At 34.0% G+C, this 22,754-nt stretch overlaps 6 protein-coding genes across 19 annotated transcripts; 3 read left to right on the forward strand and 3 right to left on the reverse strand.

The window, feature by feature from the left end:
• The first annotated feature begins 535 nt into the window (after positions 1-535).
• Positions 536-3,379, forward strand: LOC100780417 (cytochrome b-c1 complex subunit 9, mitochondrial). Its single transcript, XM_003521418.5, has 3 exons — positions 536-924; positions 1,024-1,071; positions 3,124-3,379. Exons 1-3 carry the CDS (start codon positions 805-807, stop codon positions 3,169-3,171), a joined length of 216 nt encoding a protein of 71 aa, XP_003521466.1. The 5' UTR covers positions 536-804; the 3' UTR covers positions 3,172-3,379.
• On the reverse strand, positions 1,778-7,240 carry LOC100796347 (iron-sulfur assembly protein IscA-like 2, mitochondrial). 10 transcript variants are annotated; one of them, XM_006577010.3, is made up of 4 exons: positions 7,047-7,240; positions 6,845-6,924; positions 6,574-6,687; positions 1,778-2,172 (listed from the first exon to the last, which is right to left on the reverse strand). In XM_006577010.3, the coding sequence occupies exons 1-4, from the start codon at positions 7,230-7,232 to the stop codon at positions 2,169-2,171; spliced, it is 384 nt and encodes a 127-aa protein (XP_006577073.1). In that variant the 5' UTR covers positions 7,233-7,240; the 3' UTR covers positions 1,778-2,168. The 10 variants fall into 10 exon arrangements, 5 of the variants coding, with proteins under 5 accessions (XP_006577073.1, XP_006577071.1, XP_014629397.1 ...); XM_006577008.3 differs by having other exon boundaries at positions 1,778-2,176; XM_014773911.2 differs by having other exon boundaries at positions 1,778-2,206.
• A 133-nt stretch (positions 7,241-7,373) lies between these two features.
• On the forward strand, positions 7,374-8,088 carry LOC100499668 (N-acyltransferase superfamily protein). The gene is made up of 2 exons (NM_001251133.2): positions 7,374-7,401; positions 7,507-8,088. Exon 2 carries the CDS (start codon positions 7,517-7,519, stop codon positions 7,976-7,978), a length of 462 nt encoding a protein of 153 aa, NP_001238062.2. The 5' UTR covers positions 7,374-7,401; positions 7,507-7,516; the 3' UTR covers positions 7,979-8,088.
• A 705-nt stretch (positions 8,089-8,793) lies between these two features.
• LOC100796880 (pentatricopeptide repeat-containing protein At2g36240) lies at positions 8,794-12,228 on the reverse strand. Of its 2 annotated transcripts, XM_041014148.1 has the most exons (3): positions 10,805-12,218; positions 10,303-10,729; positions 8,794-9,120 (listed from the first exon to the last, which is right to left on the reverse strand). In XM_041014148.1, exons 1-2 carry the CDS (start codon positions 12,050-12,052, stop codon positions 10,619-10,621), a joined length of 1,359 nt encoding a protein of 452 aa, XP_040870082.1. In that variant the 5' UTR covers positions 12,053-12,218; the 3' UTR covers positions 8,794-9,120; positions 10,303-10,618. The 2 variants fall into 2 exon arrangements, with proteins under 2 accessions (XP_040870082.1, XP_006577074.1); XM_006577011.4 differs by having other exon boundaries at positions 10,303-12,228.
• A 435-nt stretch (positions 12,229-12,663) lies between these two features.
• LOC121174611 (heme-binding-like protein At3g10130, chloroplastic) lies at positions 12,664-17,632 on the forward strand. Of its 4 annotated transcripts, XR_005890799.1 has the most exons (9): positions 12,667-13,040; positions 13,133-13,219; positions 13,330-13,400; positions 13,934-14,035; positions 14,180-14,284; positions 15,102-15,237; positions 15,688-15,834; positions 16,237-16,281; positions 17,083-17,632. XR_005890799.1 is itself a non-coding variant. In XM_041014149.1 (7 exons), the coding sequence occupies exons 1-7, from the start codon at positions 12,815-12,817 to the stop codon at positions 17,118-17,120; spliced, it is 765 nt and encodes a 254-aa protein (XP_040870083.1). In that variant the 5' UTR covers positions 12,664-12,814; the 3' UTR covers positions 17,121-17,632. The 4 variants fall into 4 exon arrangements, 1 of the variants encoding a protein (XP_040870083.1); XR_005890798.1 differs by having other exon boundaries at positions 15,688-16,281; XR_005890797.1 differs by lacking the exon at positions 16,237-16,281 and having other exon boundaries at positions 12,668-13,040.
• Positions 17,633-19,628: 1,996 nt separating this feature from the next.
• On the reverse strand, positions 19,629-20,438 carry LOC100780959 (uncharacterized). The gene has a single exon (NM_001254172.2). The coding sequence runs from the start codon at positions 20,361-20,363 to the stop codon at positions 19,893-19,895; it is 471 nt and encodes a 156-aa protein (NP_001241101.1). The 5' UTR covers positions 20,364-20,438; the 3' UTR covers positions 19,629-19,892.
• Between the last annotated feature and the right edge of the window lie 2,316 nt (positions 20,439-22,754).

Below are 22,754 nucleotides of genomic sequence, written 5' to 3' on the forward strand. Positions count from 1 at the left end.
AAAGCAAAACAGAAATTGTCTTTTAGAATGAAAATTAAAAATGAAAAGTGAGAGTGCGCTATTGACACATGGAACTTGTATATAATGGTAACTGATTTTAGGATCTAAAATTATTTATTAAAATAAAGTAGCTGATTTTATTCTTAATCAATAATATTTTTATTAAATTTGATCCATTACACTCTTTCTTGAAATATTTGGGTTTTTGTGAAAAAAAATAAATTCATACTATATAACAAAATTTAATCTATTTTTCTCTAATAATCAATTTGAATATTAAATATTTTTCAGTTCACCAATGATATCAATTTTTTTACACAATACTTATTATTTGAAGTCCATAAGATGATAGATAAGTAAAGATATTGGCTCATCCTAAAAAAAAGCGTAAAGATATTAGTTTGTAGGTTGTATGTACAAAATTAAATTATAAATTCCTTAAAATAATATTGCAAAATGATGTAAGAGGAGAATGAGAAGCCGCAATTTTTTCTTCTCAATAAAAATGATTCACTTGATATAAACCAACCAAAATAAATAAATAAAATGACACAGCTTTTTTTTCACAGAGGTGGAAGTTGGATTCTGTGAAGTATAAAAGCCCAGCCCATTAAGAGCAAAGTGGGGCCGTAAAGTACGTGCGAAGCGGTGATCTATTCCGAATTTCCGATCTTAGTTTGCGTTGCGTTGGCGTAGGTTGAAGAAGAAGAAGAGAGAGAGAGAGAGAGAGAGAGAGAGAGAGAGAGAGAGAGAGAGAGAGAGAAGGGTAAGGTAACCCTAGAGTGGTGAATCGAATTCGAAACGATGGAAAGTGTTTCTCGAAGAAGAGGTGGAGGCATTTTCGAAAGCCTCTACAAGGTCGTTATGCGTCGCAACTCTGTCTATGTTACCTTTGTCATCGCTGGCGCCTTCCTTGGAGAACGGGTCCATCCTTTTGCCTATGCCTTTTTTCCTTTAATTTCAATATTATTATTATTATTATTATTATTATTATTGCTAAGAGATTCCCGTTATTGGTTGCAGGCTGTTGATTATGGAGTCCACAAGCTCTGGGAGGCAAATAATGTTGGGGTAATAAACCTTCTCGACTCTATGTTTGATTTAGTCTATCTATCGATTTTGTAGTGCATGACATGCCATATGCTGTTAGTTTTCTGAGGCAGTAGATTTGACTGGTCAAATTGAATTGATGTTGTATTCTCCATGTTGATGTTGGTTCTAAGATGTACATGTTGTATAACTTTTAAAGGGATCAAGCTTCTAATAACCTCATAGTCTGACTATCAATTGTACCAACGAAAAACGAGACCAATCTTTATGTCTACTCCGGTGGTAGGGGGCTAAGACTTGGTTGTTGTTGTATTATGACTATGACTATCAATCAACATTCAACTCACTATCGCATGTTACTGCAAAATAGTTCATGATTTGATTACATCGTAATTTATTATTAGATATACAATTAGATTATGATGTATGATATCCAATTGGATTAAGCTTGATTTGCAGCTTATACTAATAACTACTTACTATCTTGCCAAGTTCTATTCAAATCATTTTAAATATATACATTATCTTATGAATTTTTATGCCACAAAACTTATTCTTCAGTCTTTTCTAATGACAAAACTTAGGTACTGTCTCATTAGGTGGTGCCTAGTGCCTACGTTCCTTGTTTCCTACTTTTTTATGCTACTTGTTCATCTTAACTTGTGGCTGTTGAATTAAATGTGCTTGGAAACTATTCAATTGCAATTAGAAAATAGTTTAACATCCCTTTTGCATGACCCATCATCTTGTTTGGGGATAATGCAATTTTCACACATCATAATTTTGCTTGCGCCAAACAGTATCAATTGTTTTGTTCAAGTTTTGTCAACAATTTTATCAATTTTTATTCTTTACTGTGCTCTGGTTGCCTGACTCCCCAAAAGAAAAGCTGCAGAAGAAAATATGGTTCTTTTTCTTTAATATGGCTAAACACACACAATCTTTCCCTCTCCTGCACCTAGAGGCAGCCCTTTCTCTTTTCATTTCCCTTGTCGTGAGAGCTCAAAATTTTCAAGGGCCACAGGTTGGTCTTCACTGCCAATTGTGATGTCTCTCATCTCAATAGCTAGTTCTTTCACTTGACTTCTCTCTGTCACATGTTGGTAATCTTGCTTCCATTAACTTCCTTAAGAAAAGGGAAAAACGTTGTGGTAATCTGTAATCCATTTGTCAAAATAAGGTAGTGTTTGATAGGCATGCTAGAATAGGATGCAACATAACATATGAGTTCTATTTCATGTTTGGTTCATTTTAGAAATAATAGAAGTTGGAACAAACATGAGGTTGGGAAATGGTACATTCTGGTTTTGTTGAAAAAGTAGGGAACCAAGGAGAAAGGAACAGAATGGGATGTTCCACTTTGTTTTGTTCGTGCAGCAAATGCTACAGAAGTATTCTGGTATTCATTATTATTTTTTGAAACAATCAAACATTGAACACAAATCCTGTTGTTGATTAGGGGTTGAAATTAAAATCTATGCTGTGGTTGATATTCTATTAATGGGAATGAGTGTTGTCATTCCCATGTGTCCATTGTCACTCTCCTATTCAAATGATTTTTATGTGAAATACTCTTCTCCTTTGGTGATGGAACTAATAGTTTAAAGATTTTATATAAAAAATTTAGAGTGGCAATGGCAATAGACATTTCCTCTGTTTTGCCAGGCTTATTTTTTTTTTATATAGGTAGGAGGGAGGAGAACGAAATGACTGACGTAGAGAAAATTGTGCAATGCACGTACTAATTTGCTGGCTCTGCGCGTACATGTTTGGGGCATGTGCCTATTTTTATATTTTCATTTTTTTAATACGAATACTCTCCATTTCTGACTTTTAAATGTTTTTCTTTGCCTCATTTATACTTTGCTTTAGTTACCACTTAAAATCAGACGGGATGTCTAATTATGGGCAATTTTGCACTGTTAATCCCATTTATGCTAGTTGTCAAGTATTTATTAGTTAGTATTACACCAATTGCCAACCATCAATTTTAAGGATTTTGGTTTTTATGATGGTCTTATTTAAGCTTTTTAGCATTTTACCGTTGATCTATAATTATATTTTCTTCTGCAGAAACGATATGAAGACATTCCTGTGCTAGGGCAAAGGCCGTCAGAATAGTGACCAGCTTGTTAGCCATTTTGAAGTTTTATTATTTTCATAAAGATTTGAAGTGATTAAGAGCTGGAAGCAGTTTCCATTTTTACAATAAATACCATATGCTTGTGCGTGGTTTCATTGACTGGCCATTGGAAATATTAAACATTGAACCATTGCAGAATTCTGTATTTTTTTTGAAACGATTTATCCAGAATCATTGGTTATGCAAGTCGCAGACTTTCTAGTTTGCCTATGGATGTTTAAACAGGGAAAATCAGTAATGCTCATTAATTTCATTTAGCATTCAACTAATGAGTGAGTAAACTGTTGCCGCTATCCACGGAGTTTATTCTGACCAATTGATGCAAGTAATGTAAAAAGAAGAAAAAAAATGATAAGCTTTTTTCTTTGGAAAGGCAACCATTTTTTTTTTTTTTTGCAGTAAATTAAAAGGCCAACATGAGCATAAGGAATGCTGGTACTTGGCAACGAAAAATGAGAAAAATGTGAATATGATAAAATATTTCTGGTCAAAGATTCAATATTTTTCTTTTGTGTAAATGTATAAAAGGTGAAAACATATTCATATCATGTAGTATTCAGTTGTAGTTTTTCTATAATGTAAAAAAATCGTGTAGTACCTTTGGCGTGGCATCATTAGACAATTAGACCACATAAAATGAAAATGAAGCATGGAGGACAATGTTATGCCAATCCATTAGCCATATTACCATTTAACCTAACATTATTATATTGACAGACAAAAATAGGTTTATTTTTCAAAGTGGGAGACGAAAATATTATTTTTTTAAATTTAATTCTTATATATTTAACTTTATTTATTTTTAAACTTCGCCAAATTTTTAGAGGCTTTAAAACATATTTAACTTATTAATTTATTTTAATTCTTACATTTCAATAGGTTACACTTTCAGTCTCCACTCTTTCATTTGATTTTGTTTAAAGTGAGCTATATTCTCCCTTTATGCAAATATCCTAGTTCTAAAAAATTTCTTCATTTCTTATCTCTTGATTTAAATTCATTCATCTCTTTCTTGTTTCCTCTGACTCTTTTCCCATTTAAACAAACTTGCTCCTCTCATATTTGTTTATTTATCTCTTTTAACTTGAATATTGATTTAAATTATTTTATCTCTTCTCTAACTTTTATAAACAAATTTATTAATTTTTATTGAATTCATTTGAATATACTATTTATCATATGATATGAATATTTTTTCACTTTTATTAATAAATAATTATAATTATAAAATTTACATATTAAATTTAAATTTGTAATTATTATTTGAATATGTTTTTATATTTTTCAAACAATTTTATACTAGTAAGACATTCCAAAGTGCTTATTTAAAATAATACATTTATAAGAACGTATTAATGGTGCAAATTGGAAATACAATTCTATTTAAAATTCTATGGAGATGTTTAGGGTTTTTTTATGAACCCCGTTGCTCAGTAACTGTACCTGGGTTGGCGGCTAAGGTAGGTTCGCTTTGGCACTCTTATTAGTGATTAGTGTACGCCATTCGCCATTTTGTTCTAATCGTAGCTTCTGTTTTCAGAATAATCTGAGACAACCAACCTCAGCCTCTTACCATGAGGTGCTTCAATTTTACCCTTATCATTTACGATTCTGAAGTTTTCTTGACAAAGTTAATATTTATTAGTGTTTGGGTGTGTGTGTGTTTTTTTTCTTCATTCAATACTATCTAAGGGCTTTGCAATTGGTTTAAGCTGACAAAGCGGCCAGACCTTTTTCTTTAACGAAAAGGATGCCATGAAACATAAAAAGACAACACATGGTTGTGGAATTATGTAAGACAACACATGGATCACGGCTGGTTGTGATTACAAAGGAATCAGTATGCTCAATAACGAAAAGAAAGTTCCTGGGTGACGCTCCTTAATTGGAAATTTCTATGGGTTACATTTTAAGAGATACATCAAACTTCAAGTTATTAAGTGTTAACAAATTACGAAACCAACATGTAGCCTTGGTTTAAGGTGTAGTACTACAGTTACTCATTTTCTAGGCTCATCCTCTACTGGCGGCACTTTGTTTGCGCAGTCAGAAGAGGTGTGCCCTAAAACCTGACCGGTGTTTGGGAGAGTGCCGTCCCTAGCAGAAGCTCAGTCAGGAGTGCCACTGAAACATCCACATAACAAGATGCAACATGTCACTCTGTAATTTAGCAAAAATATTAAAGCACTATAAAATCCTCTTAATATTTTTAATTTTTAAATGAAAAGACTTAAAAGAGTATCTAAAGACATTGCTTGGATGATCACAAAATGAATCACCTCTATTTAGAATATTTGGAGCAGGTTCAGCCTAGAAAATTATATGAAAACTTCGAATTTATTTCTAATTTTTTTAATTTCTAGAATTTTAAAAGATTTAACAGGGATATTGACATCTGATTACAATCTGAACCAGAATAAGGCTGTGAGGATTTCTCAAATTAAAATCAACAATAATCATTAGCATAAATAACTTTTGGAAGATGACAGCGACTAACTCTCATAAAGGCTTAAGTTGTTAGATAAAAGTTCATGAAGATAGATATCAGCCTGATGAGGAAAGGAGCTGGAAGGTGTATACGTGAAGAAAGAAGGGAAATGGTCAAATGATGACATTCAGGGCAATAAGAAAGAAGCTGCTGAGTTGGCAAAAAAGTAGGGCAGTTAGGATATTTGTACAGAAGGGATTATCGTGAATCTGGTAAGAAGGAGCTAAGTAGCTCAGTTGAGAAGGAGGAAAACTGTACTTGTTTATCTGATTCCTTTTTTCAATTTCTGTTTTATTTTACCTGTAGCACATGAACCGGTTTTATATTCAACAAGGGTTCAAGAATGGGAGCAACAAAGATCAAACTCTTGGTTACTTGATCATAGAGGTTTTGATACCATGTCAAGGACCAACTTCCCTAGGTAAAGGCTTAAAATGGTTTTATATAAAATAGATGTTCTCGACTTTTTCAGGGATGAACAAGATAACAGGATGTGAATTGTTATGATAGTTCATAAAATATTTTCCAAGGAGAAAACAAAGAAGAAAAATTAAGTTCACTGTATAAATGCAAATCACAGACCTGTACTAAGGTGATAAAGGTTCCGAATATTAAAAATAGGAAAATAAGAGAACAATGGAAACAAGCAAAGAAAACAACCAAATCGCAATCTGCTTCCCTCTATCCCATACCATCAGGTCATATACCTTTTACAACAGAATTCTCTAACCCTTCTGGCCTTGTCTCCACACGCACACACACTTTTATTTATGTTTTTCTCTTATGTACACTTTGGTCATCATAGTTAGAAGTCTTATCAAAACATTCTAAGAAACCTTATTTCCTATTTACTACCATGCTAAAATTATGATGAAGTTCTGTATTGTAATACCTGTGGAGGAAAGAATGCGAAGATAGTTCCTCAACATAGTCAACAGTCGCGCCTTTCACAAAATCATATGAAATATTGTCAACAACCAACTTAATTCCATCCCTCTCAAAAACCCTGCCAAAACACATTAAGAAAAGCAAGTTAATGTAATTCGTAAAGGAGAAGGCTTTAGCATGTTGAAGCCCAACAAAACACAAGTGAAACCCAAATCATATTATATGTGAAATTTGGCCGCTAAATGGTAATTTTGTCATCTAAATTAAAAGCATACTGAAATCCAGCACATCCACCAGTTTCTACGCTTAAAGGAAGCATTTTTCTGTCTGCTGATGATTCACTGGCTTCTAGTTCCTTCATTTTCCGTTCCATCAATTAAATCAAATGCAAATTTTATTATTATTATTTTTGAATTAATGAGAAAAGGTGCGAAGAATGTGAAACCAAAACAAAATCACAAACGGAAGTTAACATACTCGAACGCAGTTTTTAGTCATGTGAAGGGGCTCCAAGTCAGGATCAGAATCAGAAGAAGAAGTGGCAATGGTGAACAACAGAAGAAGAAGAGAATGAAGAAGCCTCAATCGCGCCGCGCCGTCGCCAATGGCGGCGCCAGGCGTCGAATTAGCGACCTCTGTATCTCTCTCTAAACAACCAACCATTCATTATGTTTTGCCTCCTTTCGTTTTTTCTTAAAGACGCACGGTCTAGATTCTGCCACGTCATAAAATCAAGATCAACGGTTCACAATTTACCAACCGCTCCAAAATCAAAATAAAACTGAGGAGTGAATTGAAAGTAGAGAGACTGTTCGAATGTTGGAATCAAAGCGTAAGAACGTGAAAAATGAAAAATCTCTGCATTAGTGAATCTCCTTTTGATTACAATTTCTTTCAGTTTTCATTTTCTGATTGTGTTTTCAATCACTTCTTGTAGAGGAGAGAAGATGGAAAACAGTGAGGAACAAAAGTACAGAGTCCGGAGATTAGAGATCTCAGACAAGGGAAAAGGCTTCATCGAGTTACTGCAGCAACTCAGCGTATGCGATTCCGTCTCCGACAAGGAATTCGAGGATCGATTCCGAGACCTCAGTGTTCTCGGCGACGAGCACGTGATCGGCGTGATCGAAGACGAGGCTTCCGGAAAGATCATTGCGACGGGGAGCGTGTTTATCGAGAAGAAGTTTTTGAGGAATTGCGGCAAAGTTGGGCACATTGAGGATGTTGTTGTGGATTCTAGCATACGCGGGAAGCATTTGGGGAAGAGAATGATCGAGTTCCTAACGGAGCATGCGCGGGATATGGGATGCTACAAGGTCATTCTTGATTGCAGCGTCGAGAACAAGGCGTTCTACGAGAAATGTGGCTTCCAGCAGAAATCTGTTCAGATGGCTATGTATTTTGCTTGAACATTAGTATTTTTTTCTTTACTTCCTTTCCTTTTGCTTATGAATATTTACCTAACGCCATTGATGATCTATCTATGAGTACATTCCTTGTCCTTTCATTTTCCAGCTTTTAGCATGTGTTTTCACTTTTGAGTTCTTGTTGGATTAAATTTTTTAACTGCTTACTATAAAAGAAGTAGTAGTAAAAAAAAACTATATTTACTTCCAAATATGATAGTCCATGAAAGCTCATTGATTCAGGTGATACATCATACATGTTTGATTTTGTGTATGAAAAGAAAAAAAATTCACTGAAAGTTGTTTCTACTGTAGCTTCTAGGTTGCAAGAGAAATGTTGGCGATGTATATTTCAATATTTGTTAACGTTTATTTAATATTATAAAATATAAAACTTCATTTCTTATTTAATGCTATATTTTTACTTATAATTTTTAATAAATAGTAATAAGCGTATTAAAAAAACTGTTAAAATATATTACTAGTTTTTCTCATGACAGAAATATTTGTGACTCGATCTCATGTAAATGGGGTCTAGACCAAAAATTGGCTGTCAAAAAAATAGATTACACTACCTATATCTAAAGATCTTTTTGTTTAATATAATCAAATTTAAGCGTGTGTGGTTAGAAATTCATACTATTATATGGTTATCATCTACAATCGTTCATATATAGATGCAAAGATAAAACGAAATCACATTCGTGCTCAAAGTCCATCAATATATCCAGCAGAAACAGATAGCGATTGAAATTTATCAGCGAAAAACAATTGATGCACAATGCTAATCCACTTCTTGCTCAGAGTGCTGAAGAAACTTTTCAAAGCCGTAAGTCACATTCTCAATCATCATAACTTGATTTTTGTTTCCCGTTCCTTTAAATACAAGCAAATAAATAGTGCTTGCAGCACAAGCTAACTAAAATTTTCAGTAAAACAAACTAGTACATATTTTGGTAAATCTTTTTGCCTATAACAATGAATCATTTGTAAATCCCTGATAAAACTACACATTACAAACTGAAGCTACTGCATCTTAACAAACAAACTTTCTATTAGCAGAAATCCCATCGAGGAGATTGCAGAATCCAGCTCCATTTTCACCTGGGCCATATCTAATGCATCCAAAGAGGGTAGCATGGAGACTGCATCGATGGAAACAAAGAAATGAGCTTAAGCAGCTGCTTTTACAGGATTTGTCTCCTCTAAAAAAAAATGTGTACTTTAAAAAATAAAGTACGAAGTTATAACTCACAACCATTGATTGAAAAATTAACAGAATAATACAAACAACTTTGTTGGTTATATACTTTATATATGTTCTTGTATCCCATCATAATTTCAAATGATAATTTTTCAATCAACAATTATAACTCGACAATTTATCTTCTAAAAGTGTGTTCTTCACTCTAGAAGAGTCAAATCTGACATCCCAATACCATTACAAATCAAACAAGGAAGTGACATAACACAACACAATTCAAACTATACATATTGACAATTTTAAAGCAAGGCCAGAAACTAAAGAGAATCTAAGGCATAAAAGAGGGAACAGAAAGGTCAAACCTAAGAAATTATGGACTATCAATCAAACCAAAACAGCAACATAAGATTCAATTGCAAGATGCCGAAGAATCCAGATTGCATTAAAACAAGTTTGTTTGTAGAAAACTTACTCTCATAAAAACCATGCAAATAGGTAAGGAGATACTTGTAGAAACAAGTTTGTCTTAATTATAACAGAGTATCAAATTATTTCTGAATGTTTCTCTTGCAAATACATTGTCATGGTATTTAGTCATACATCCTGCTGTGTAATTTTTGGGATGCTATGTTTCTGGTAATAAAGATAAAATGGTAAAGCCAAACTGTGACATAAAATTAGCTGAACCTACAGGGATACTTCATGGCATGGTTTCACTAATAAAATACTGTCATCATGCAAACTGTCTATACTTTCTCTTTTCCTTCCCTGAACATGACCCAATGCCTTTTTCTGGTACCTCAACTACATCTCAATATTTATTGAAAAATAAATAAAAATACAACACTTTGATTTGTCAAAACACATGAAAATGTGCCAAGAAGATCTACAAACAAGAAGGTTGAAATTAAGCAATTTCTTTAGTATTAGCCCAGAAACAAATAAAGCTGTTTATTTCACGAGGACCAGAAACAAATAACAATATATATGACTTATCTAAGGGGGGGAAAAGCAACTGAGAATTTTCAAATACTTTATGAAACAATGCCTCCAAAATTTCAGAGTACAGTGGGCACTAAATTGGCCATACAAGAGCAAAATTATAACACAATGATATGCATACCTTCAGGCTCAAAAAAGGCACTTCAATTATCCAAATACTCAACAACATTGCTGTCTAGCTTGGTTTGACACTTCAACTCAACATTCCTTTGTAAAACATCAGGTAGACCATAGCTCCAATGGCATCTGTCCTGGTGTTAATCAAGGGACAGTAGCATAGTACCAATGAGGCAATGACATATGAGACAAGGATTTTCATTGTCTCAATCCCCCACATCTCCATTTTCAATTCTCTTATCAGTTCAGTTCTCAATCATTCCCCTATCACCTTGGCCCCATCAAATTGAAACCAAGTTAAATCTTAAATGCTTGCATATTCATTGATCAAATTTGCTTACTTGACGGCGTGTAGGGCGTCGGCAATTCGACAATCCACTCATCAATTGATTATATGAAGCAAGATCAGGTATAAACCCCATATCCAACATCTCATCCACCAGCAACTCTCCTTGCTCTCTCCCTCCCTCCCCTATATACCCCATGACCAAAATCCTATACGTCATCTCATCTGGTTCAAAACCCTTGCTTGAAGCAAGCAACCTCAATCTATTCGCCTCATTCGTTCTCCGCTTATCACAAATATCCCGAAGAACACAGTTGAAAGTCACAACATCCAGCACCAAACCCTCTTCAAGCATCCTTTCCACCAATCTCCTCGCCTCGTCAATCTTCCCCAACCCTCTCAACCCATCAACCATGACAATACAAGCAACCAAACTCGGAACACTACCCCCATTCCACAGCTCATAAACAACCTCCAACGCTCTCATAGCATACCCTTCCCCACACAAAACCTCCAGCAACGCAAAACAATCAAACCCTTCGGGCAAAACCTTCTTCTCACAAAACTCCAGCAACAACTCACACGCCTGCAAAACCCTCCCTTCCTTGCAAAGCCCCTGAACCAAAATCTCACAACTAACACTCGAAAATCGAATCCCTAATTGAACCATCTCACGAGCCATCCCAATGGCTTCCTCAACGTTCCCTTCCCTAAACAAACCCTTAATCAACGTATTAAAAGTAACCACATTGGGTAAACATCCCATTTTCCCCATCTCGTGAAACATCTCCAACGCCAAGTTAAACTGCGAGTTTCTACAATAACCACTAATCAAAATGTTAAAGGTGAAAACATCGGGCTTAACCCTGTGTTTTAGCACCATCTCGCGGTAAAACTGGAGAGCGGCGTTGAGGGAGCCGCGTTTAACGAAGGCGTGGATGAGGAGGTTACAGACGGCGACGTTGGGCTTGCCGTCGATTAGTTTGCACATGGAGTGGAAAGCGGAAACGGCGTCGTTGAGGAGATTGGATTTGGAGAAGGCGTGGATGGAGAGGGAGAAGATGGGTTGGGTTTGGGGGCAGGAGAAGATGGAGGGGGAGCAGGGGCAGGGGTTGGAGGAGATGAGGTGGAGGAGGGTGCGGAGTTGGGGGAGGCGGTGGGTGGAGGCGAGGGAGCGGGCCATCCAGTGGAAGGTGAGGTGGGTGTGGCGGAAAGAGTCGAGGGAGGAGGAGGCCCATGTGAAGAGGTGGAAGTCGAAGTGGGAGAAGGAAGGGTGGTGATGGAGCTTGGATTTCAAAAAGTGGAGGAGGGTGTCCGGGGTGAAAGGTGGGGCCCAGTGGGATTTCAGGAAGTCCAGGAAGCGGGCGTAGTGGACGGGGGAGACGGCTGTGTCTCGTGGTGCTGGTGGGGAGGGGAGAGGACAACAAGGGCCTTTCACTTTCACCAACGCCAACTTCTTCATCGCCATTTTCAGCTTCTCACTTTAACCACCATGGTTTTGCACTCTTGTAACACCCCTCTAAAGGACCCCTTTAATTAATAGATACAACTGACCTTATCAATCGGACTGCGGAGACCTTATCAATAAGAATCCCTTAGTCCCAATTTACAACACAATTACATTTGTCTTAATTAAATGTTTCTAAACTAGGACTTATAAACTTTAGGTAAGAATTATTTATCGGCAAGGGTGCGTATATCAGTTAAGCCTATGGATTGGGGTAGATAACAGACTCTTTTTTCTTTCTTTGTAGTTTGTATAATTATATTGAATTTTTAAGTTTGATTTGTTAAGTCCATAGATCTAACAGATTTTATTCATGAAATTCTAGATTATCTAAGTATTTACCAACCCAAAATGCTTACAATAGCTGTTGAAGTCATGATTAAATATATTTGTTTTTTATTTATAAGATACATTAGAATAATTATTACAAGGAGATTATAATATGATTGTTTTTATAGAGAAATTTGGGTAGAAAAACATATTTTATTGCAATTATTTAAATAATTAATATTTTCATAGGAGGAGATAATGACAAAATCATGTAGTTGCGGTTCGAGGTAAAGTATCTGAAAACAGTGTAGACGTATAGATAGTTTTTGTGCTGGGAAAAATCATAACGACAAGTGGACCAAAGTCGCAAAGAGCAACCGAAATTCAAAACGCAGAAGAAGTAGAAGAAACTCGCGTCGTGTGGTGAATCAAATTCAATCCGCAGAAGAAAACATGTTACTCTTTGCAACACTTCTTCTCTTTTCTCTGCAATCGAGTATCTTAACACCGATTCCAGTAAAACCCACTAAACTCTCTTCGAATCTCTCCGTCACCAACTCCGCCTCTTACGGCGAGAGAATCAGCAGTAGCACGCGCCGGAGAACCATTTCACCCTTCGAATCCCGAATCTCACTCATTTTCGCCCTCGCTCCTCAAGCCAACACTCTCTCCCAGCGACGTAAATGTTTTCCTACACCGAATTTTAACTCTTCGTGATTTTCTCTCATTCTCTTCACTATGAAATTTTCCTAATTAATTTTTGTGCCGTAGTTCTAGCGGACGTGGCTGCCGAGACTGCGAAATACGTGTTTCCGAAGAGATTTGAAAACCGCAATCTCGAGGAGGCGTTGATGAGTGGTTATTACTACTAATTAGTTAATTTTCATCCTCTAATATATATATATTTCTGTTAATTTGTTCCTTTTTATTGCGTAATTAATCGTTTCTGTGTTGGAGCTTCGTTGCAGTTCCGAACCTTGAGACTGTCGAGTTCAAAGTTCTGAGTAGAAGGGACCAGTATGAGATTAGGGAAGTCGAGGTTTGTGTGTTTGCTTAGCTCCCTTTCTTTGATGTAAATTTATATTTCAATTCATTGTTTTTTGAAGAATAGAGTCATTTCTTCTTGTTCTCCAAATGTGCAAGTAAGCATAGGTGCTTTCTTCATATAAATTACGGTTCTGCTAACCATTAACCTCTAAGGTCAATGATTCAGGAATCGATAAATACAGAGTTTTATTAGAATGTAGTATAATATTTAATGTTACGAATGCATTCTTGTTGGGACTTCCTATAACAGAGTTCTATTTAGTATTTTTTTAACCTTTGTCTTTAGGGCAAGGATTAGCCAAACTTTTTAAATTTATTGCATATAGGGATGGAATGGAACCTATTGCGCGATGTATTATGCTTCTGGCATTTAAGGGACTCGGTTTACATAATATTCTTAGGCTTTAGAGTTGATATGCTGTTACAGAATCCTTACATATGAAATACATACAAGTGCTTTGTCGTCACTGACAAACCATCTGGTCTTGGGAATGTCTCCCCTTGATCTGATGATTATCTTTGCAGCCTTACTTTGTGGCAGAGACAACAATGCCTGGAAAGAGTGGGTTTGATTTCAATGGTGCTTCTCGGTCCTTCAATGTTCTGGCTGAGTACCATTTTGGTAAGGTAGTTATATATTTTAGAATTGAACCACATTCATGCATTTTAAAATTTTACTGGGTTGCCTTTGATCACTGTCCCTTTTTGTTTTCCCCTTCTATTTTAAGAGAAGAGAAAAGTTATAGATGTGTGTTGTTGTTCTGCTGGTAGAATACAACTAAGGAGAAAATGGAGATGAATACACCTGTTTTCACAAGTAAGAATCAATCTGATGGGGTTAAAATGGATATGACAACTCCTGTGTTAACAACAAAGGTATTATGATTATTTTTTCATGGATTTTTTGAAATGTCTCATTTACAATCTTTATCTTATTTATTTTTATATGCATTGCCTGCAAGTTTAGTGTAATTATATTTTTTTTATTTAATATGAATTCGTTTCAGCAAACATAACTGTAGAAACATGCCTTTTCATATCAAGGCAACACTTAAACAGCCAAAGCTAAAATGCCTGTAGGCACAACAATTTGATAAAACTATTGTCAACAATGGCAGTGAAATAATTGCACCTAACTTATTTTCATACTATGAATTTTTGACCTACTATAATTCACAATTTAAAAACCATCCTTCTGGAATTCAGACTCAATTGAAATAAAGCTCTCCTAATTATTCAGCAATGGCTAGATTACCCTGGCATATTTTGTCGGGCCCATTTTCTGTCACGCTATCTAAATAAATAGTTAACACCTGAAAATTCTTTTGAATTCATACGTTCTTTAACATATGGGCTAATTAATATGTAAATTGTAAAGTTTAAGCTCTGTCTGAGATTGGATAAATTGATACCATTCTTCGCCTTATAAATCACCTATATCTATCCCAATTAGATGACATGATAACTCTATTATTTTCCCTTTTAGGTCATGGGTTCATTTTTCATTGTCTTTTTCCTTTTGTTTTCAATTTTATGATATACTCAGTGTACTAGTGTCACTTTGCACTTAACTGTGTGGATTTTGTGATGGTATTTTCTGGAAGTTCTATATTTAATAATTAATACATTTATTTGATTAGGAGCTATTTTTCATAATTTATGATGTTCTAATTTATCAATGATATTATCTTAGATGGAAGATCAAGATAATTGGAAAATGTCTTTTGTCATGCCATCAAAGTATGGAGCTAACTTGCCACTGGCTAAAGATTCCTCTGTGAGGATTAAAGAGGTGCCCAGAAAAATAATTGATGTAGTTTCCTTTTCAGGTGCGCTATTGCCTTGATACTTTTTACAAATAACTTGTATACAAATGTAATTTAATTTCATTTTTTGCCGGTTGTCTGCTATTTGGGTTTTATTTGCAGAAAGCCATTACTTCTGTAAATAATTAATTACTGGAGGAAGCACCAATAATACACAGTTGATTTATTTCAAAATTTATTATCGCACATATATTTTTATGTTTTTACGCATGTATGTTCATCTGGATGTGTTCCATTTTTTTTGTATTTTGTGTGCAAGGATGTGTTGCATTTTTATTTTAACTGAATATTGGTGTGCCTGAGTATGAATCTTGGTTGGTTAACCATAAAGTTAAAGAGTAAATTAGACTGCTCTATCTGTATTGCAGCATAAATGGATAAGATAAAAGTTTTATTCAAATTTAACTTAAAGTCCTCAATCAAATAAATATTTTACTTTGCTTTGTGAATCAGGTTTTTGTGAATGATGAAGAAATTAAGCAGCGCGAATTGAAACTACAAGATGCTTTAAAAAGTGACAGTCAGTTTAAAATTAAAGAGGGAACTTCAGTTGAAGTTGCACGGGTTAGAATCTTAATGCAATCTTGGGGTTAAAGGAAGGTATACCCGTTCCTTTTCTTCAAATGTCACTCTTTTATTTTCTTGCAGTATAATCCACCATTTACTCTTCCATTTCAATGCCGTAATGAAATTGCATTGGAGGTGGAATGGAAAAATAAATAGGAAAAATATCATTACTTGGATTGCAATACAAGATCTTTTACTCAATATTGATGCATATCTTTTAATATATATATATATATATATAGTTCCTGCTATTCATAAGTAACTTCTCTGAAAAAATTCATATGTAATTTCTGTATTATGTAACACATTTACAATGCAAACATACATTAATTGGTAGATCTTCCATCATTGATTGTAAAATTGCCAGTCTCATATATATATGTTTGCATTGTAAATGTGTTACATAATACAGAAATTACATATGAATTTTTTCAGAGAAGTTACTTATGAATAGCAGGAACTAGAAGACCTGTGTCACTAGTAAGATTTCCTCATCTTACTTTTTCAGTTATATATGCATGCACTTTTTGCTTTTATATTTTCTTGCTATACTTCTCTGGTGGTGTTGAGATGGGGGAAGTTGTTTGATGGTTTGGCACCTGTGCTTTTCTCCCTTTTGTCGTTACTTTGCTTCTGAACTTGTGTCAAATGGAGGTTTATCCTTCATTGAATTTAGTCCTTGTTGTACTTGTCAGATATTAAGAGGGGCATGTTTTACAATTTCAAATATAGAATTTCTCCTTCTTGTTCATTTCTTCCCTTAAATTTTCTTGGTCCTTTTTTAGGCATTAATGTTCCTTGCAATGTGATGAAAACATAAAGAATATAGCTCAATCACACACGCACTCACAATGTAGAGAAAGATTACGTTATGTTTAAATTGTCAAGAACTGTTCCTTAATTCCCTTGCACACAAAATGTTAGACCAGTCTACAGAGTATTAAACAGTTCATTACTCAATAAATTATCAAGAACTTTTTGATTTTATTGCTTCATAAAACATGTCATTTAGAATGCTGAAGTGAGACAATGTTTGTACTAAATCGAAGACAATTCCTAAAACAAACCAAATTCCATCCAATACTTGGCTATATATAAAGTAGGTGTATTATGAGTAACTCAACATGTCAATTTTCTTATTTTATTCTGGTTCTGTTTTGAGGATGTTAACACAGAGTTGAAATATATGTGGTGGACAATGACAAACTTTGTGTCCACTTTGTAATATAAATGATGGGTATGTTGACATTTATGCTTCTACATTCTTGATTTGGATGTTAGGCATAGATATTGGCAAGCAATGTATGCTGAAGGGATAAAGGTTTGAGCCCTGAAGATGCTACTTGTGAAGAGGACTAAAACCATATTGTTCCGTACCTGAAAGTGACTAGTCTTACACCCAAAGGACGCGTGAACACCAGAGAAACCAATAGGAAAAGAGTGGGAAAGACAATTATAATGAATGTCAGTTTACACAAGGCCACGTGTCAGTACGCTTGACAATTGTGTGCTATAATTGAGATTTGATACTTCTAAATTTTAATTGTAGTAGTTCCCATGGGCAATAGAGTCCTATTAGTTTGTGGATATTATGCTGTGAGAAGATTTCTATTTCATTTTTGTCGCTTTGATGAAGGCAGAATATAAGATAATGGAAACTTAAATAGAATGATTGTGTGAAGTTTCCTAGATTTGAGGATATATTCCTCATCTCATGCGTCTAGTATCAGTTCGGGAGGGTTGGTGTTAACGTATCTAGTTAACAAATGTTATCACTGTAACAATTATTGCTGTTTTTTTTGTTTTTAACGATAATACTTTTTCTAATTAAGAATTGATGGTTTGTAATTTCAGCAGCCTAGCAGGTTGCCATGGTTGTTATGTAGAGCTTACATTTTTTTAAATTTATTTATTCAAAAAATAAGAATACTTGAAAAAGGAACAGTTCATACGACAAGCATGCAAGTTCTATTAGTTTACTTGGACTTGAACATTTTATCTTTTATCCTCCCCCCTCCCCAAGTAAGTTGGATTATGTCAAAATCGATTGCTCGTTAACCTTCCCCGCTTTTTTCTTTTCGTTGTTGATTTCCTATCCCTCTTTTTTTTTTTTTATGGTCTTTATGCATTGTCACTTCCAACTTCTTTTGTCTTTAGTATTTCTAAAAACACTTTTATTCGTCCTATGAGTTCTACTACCCTTTTTAGTAGGGTAAGTATTCCTCCCTCAAGGGTCTAATAGGGTGACTTTAACAAGATGGTGATTTCAATGGGATTTGAACAACTGCACTGCAAATAAAGTCTACCCAAATAGTAACTCTATTGAGCAGCTTATTCACAAAAGCAATTTAAAATGCTAAATTTATCTTATCTTTCAGAACATGGTTCTGTGTCCTCACTTCTGTTAGCCTTTCAATCGAACACCCATCATCCCCATGCCTAATAAAGGTTGAGATAGATTAATGTGATACATAAGTAGGAAATTTAATTAATATTGTATGGTTCAGATAGTTTCAAATAATCTTGCAGATCCAAGTGGTAGAGATTAAATCTGAATTAAAAATAAAAAATAAAATTAACATGCCTATGCGAGAGATGAGATCTTAGTTCTTACGCTTTCAACGAATATAGACGCTTTATCAGAAGTTGACCCGTCTCATCATATTATGATGTATGGACTATGCAGTACTGGCAATAGTGGGAAATTAATACAATACAATAACAACGAGAGCAGTGTAGCAACACCATTATAACCATATTTTCGCCATAAACTCCAGTGTGAATGGCAAACACAATCATATTTTCTCCATTATTTATTCTTTTTCTTGGGAGTTGTATTAGCATTTGAAAAAATCGTGTGAATGCAAACTTTACCTTGTAGGTTGGGTGGTAATAGCTAATAAAAAAATATGACTGATTTCTAACGAATTAATAATATATTATTTATATGCATGCAATACATAAAAAGAAAAATTATTAAATTTTAATTAATATTTATCAAGCATTTTTTAATCAGCTAAAAATATTTAAGTGCTCATATCATTAACTGGAACGGTTTTATTTAAACGCTTGACCATATCACGAGATTAATCACCAAGAGGGAGAGTATTATTTAATTTTTTTTACAGAAGAGAGAGAGTATTATAGACAACGAAAAACAGGTAACAATAAATTGATCTATAGTTAAAGGCAAACATTCATTTGCTTCATGTAAATGACTAAATGGCCCTATAGGACATATTTAAAAAGTATCTAGCTATGTACGAATCTCATTTAAAATGGAGACTCCAAACTGAAGATAACCTTAATTTAAAAAATGAACAACTGAGGGGGGTTGAGGCTTCACTTGAGCTGTTAATTCTTTTTCAAATTACAAAGATGCGAGGTTATTCATCTTATTTTAAAGCTATAGTAGTTCACAAGCCCGTAAGACTTACAGTTGCTAACAGAAGCCTACTTACAATAAGGAAACCACACTTAGGGTGTGTTTTGGGGCAAAACTAAATTATTTCAATAATTAACTATATATAATTGATTATTATTATAATCGTTATAATTAGAATCTCAGTTATTATTGGATCCTACCAGCTGAGTTAAGCCTTAAACTTTTGCGGTCATTTTACTATCTCATAGTCACATATAACGTCTGCATTGCTATTTTTGCTGCATGAAATAGTAGGTAACCCCCTTCACGACATGGATTATATTTAAACAAATAAATAACAGTAGCAGATGAGTATGATTAACTAATATGGACCCTTAAATTATTGGTAATATCAATTAAACGTTAAACGATTATCCATCAGATACCAACTATGCTAGACCTTTTTCTAAAATAAATCTCTGTCTCTCTCTCACACACATTTTAAATGTTCTGGATTTCTTGCGGACGTTTTTTTGGTTAGATGTAAAGAGAACACAAAGTTAGCCTCAAGCAAAAGATGCCAAAAGTGAAGTCTAAAGTTTTATTTGTTTGTTTGTTTATCTTTCTCTAATATATATCTCTTGTTATACACTGTATAAGGCAAGCTAGAAAAAAGGAAAATTATAAGCAGGGACCCAGAAACTGTATTGGAACTTCAAATTTATTGCTACTTTACTTCAGGTATGCTTTCAAACGCTGGTTTCCACCCTTCCTCACTCTTTTGAGACAAATATTCAGTACCCTTTTGAGACAAATCCTCATGAACTAGAGACAACATCTTACTGACCGAAAACCCTTCACTCTGCAGCATATTCTGCAGCTCTTGCTTACTAATAACCAGCTTAATCCTAACCACGTTGCTTTTATGTACATCTTGGACTTCTGGTTCCGCAAACCTCACCTTCTTGTTGGTTTTTGGTGATGGTGGTGGCAGAGGCACTAGGTAATATAACTGCCCTCTAAGAAGTTTTGTATGTGGCTCAAGATACCGCAGCACTGTGAGTGATTCTGATACTGCATGGCCTGAAAATTGTATCAGAACCTCTTCCACTTTGATGGGTGTTTTGTATTCAAGAACTTTCCCATCGGTTTTCACGATCTTCACAACGTTCTCTTGCAGCACCAAGCAGTTCCCCATGGTAGTGATTGCTTGGAAAGCAAGACGATAGTTTTTTAGTAGTGCAAAGCAATTTGGTTTTGGTTTTGTGGATGCAAGAAAATGAGCTATAAAACGTGCAATATTTAAACCAATGGGTTGTAGAAAATGGCCTCATGTTGTTCCATATATTACGAAAATACCTTTTGCTTTTTTTGTCTTTTTAGGAAGTTTTTTGGATTATGTCCTAGCCTCCTAGGCGGTTGTAGAGCCGGTGGGTTGTAGAAAATGGCCTCATGTTGTTCCATATATTATTTTAAATTTATTTTTTAATTTTTAATTATATTAAGGATATGTTTGAAAATCTTAGGGTAAAATAATTTTTGATGTAAAAGTTATTCTGTTAAAGAATGATAATATTTGTTTGTATTTGTATTTTATTTTTATCTATTGAATCTGCATTAAAATACATATCCTAATAATTTTAACTATAAATCAATCATACACTAAATATTCAGAAAAAATAAACTTTGGTGCTTAAGAATTAAAGATAATATTATTTTACTCAAATAAAATTTTATCTGATAAAAATATATGAAATATGTAATAATAAGAAAGAAAGTATAAAGAAGGAGTGGGTTGTGACCGGACTTGCTGGACTTGAGCATGTTGGATGCGGTGGGACCCTCAAAAGCTCAAGTGGTTGACCACTTGTGCACAATGGATTTTGTTGTGTTGACTAAATCCTGTGGCATTGAAGCATGTTGCAAAGTTTCCTCCTCTGTTTTGTACCACAGGAATTATGAGCATGTTGTTTATTTTCTAAAAGAGATGCGCGTATATGGAGTATGGACAACAAAATATATAAAAAGAATAACGTAGTTTGCTTATGTCACAACCAGCAAACATGTAGCTGTGTAGAAGGGATAATTATCATCGCATGTATACAGCTAGCATATATATGGAGCTAACTTTCTCATGTTGCAGTTTGTTAAAGCAAAGTGCATTTCGAAAATGCAGGATTAATACAGTTTCTTTAGACAGACGAGTGTTTAGAAGTGACATTTGAGCTTCAATTAATTTTAATTAAGTTTGGTGAACTAATTTAAAGAAATAAAACTCTATCAGTTTTTTGTTTTTATCAATTCATAAGACTTGAATTCTAAGCTTAAGAAAATCAAGGTTGCCTACAACTTGAGTCTTGAAGTACACCAAGCATTGATAAAGTAAGAGATTATTATGATATTAATAATTTTGCATTTTCCAAAAAGTTTGATTAATTTTGTTTTAATCTAATTATGAGTCATCCTAGTAAATATAGTATGATCAAAATCCTAGTATATTATAGTAGGGTGAATTTAAGTTAAGAACTACCGGTAACGATTAGTTAATTGCATCAAATGGTCCATACGCAATTAATTCATAGCTTTAAATATTTAAATTCAAAAGCTGATGAATGTTATGATTGATCTGTCTGAACATAAAATCGATCCTCATTTCAAAAACGAAATTCAAATAAAGACTATCCTGTTGTTGTGATAACAGCTCGATCTTGTCACGTGAGGTGTATAATGCTTAATGCACGTTTAAAAATAGCAACCGGTTCCTATAGAAATTTTGTTTTTTAGTTTTTATTTGCTTTGTTTGGAAACATTTGGTATAGGAATCTAAGACAACTTGGGATATATACATTACATTAGCGTCGTTATCTCGAGCCATCGCATCATGCATGCTTCAATATAACATAGTTTGGTCCTGTGTCATTTTAGGGTAGTGGTGGTCCAGTTAAGAAAAATTTGAACAAAATTAGTCATTGCCAAGAAGCTTTAACACGGTGTAGTTGGCTTGGCTGCAAATGTGACGCTAAAGGTTGAGATTTGATTTGATACTCTTGAATTCTAATTAAGTTTGAGACCAGCCATTATCAGTTCAAAGAAACTGATTTGAAGCTTCGCTGTTGGGTGGGAGCTCTAAAATTAAAATTCTAGAAAGGTCACCAGGGCATTTGTTTACAATAATATATACATAATATTTTTTAGCTTTAAAAAAATGTTAAGATTTTTTTTTCAAAGTATGACTTACATGATATAAACTAGTATTTTAATCCACGCATTACACATAATTAATATTTATTTATTTTATAGAACTAAAATTTATAATAAATAAAAATTTTAAATATATAATTTATATTACAATTAAAGTTTATAATATTTTTGAACATATAAAATGTATTGTATATTTATGATAAATAATTTATATTGTGATACAATTTTTTTTATTTATTATTGATAATTTAAAAAATATTGAAATTAAGTTAAAACTAAGGATAATAAAAAGAAATAAGTTAAAAGAGATAAAATATTAAGAGAAAATTTTAAAAATACTTCCACCAAATAAACACAGCTAAAAATACTATCGTTGATTAAAGAGAAC

This window comes from Glycine max, chromosome 3 (assembly GCF_000004515.6).
Source record: "Glycine max cultivar Williams 82 chromosome 3, Glycine_max_v4.0, whole genome shotgun sequence".
Classification (NCBI taxonomy): domain Eukaryota; kingdom Viridiplantae; phylum Streptophyta; class Magnoliopsida; order Fabales; family Fabaceae; genus Glycine; species Glycine max.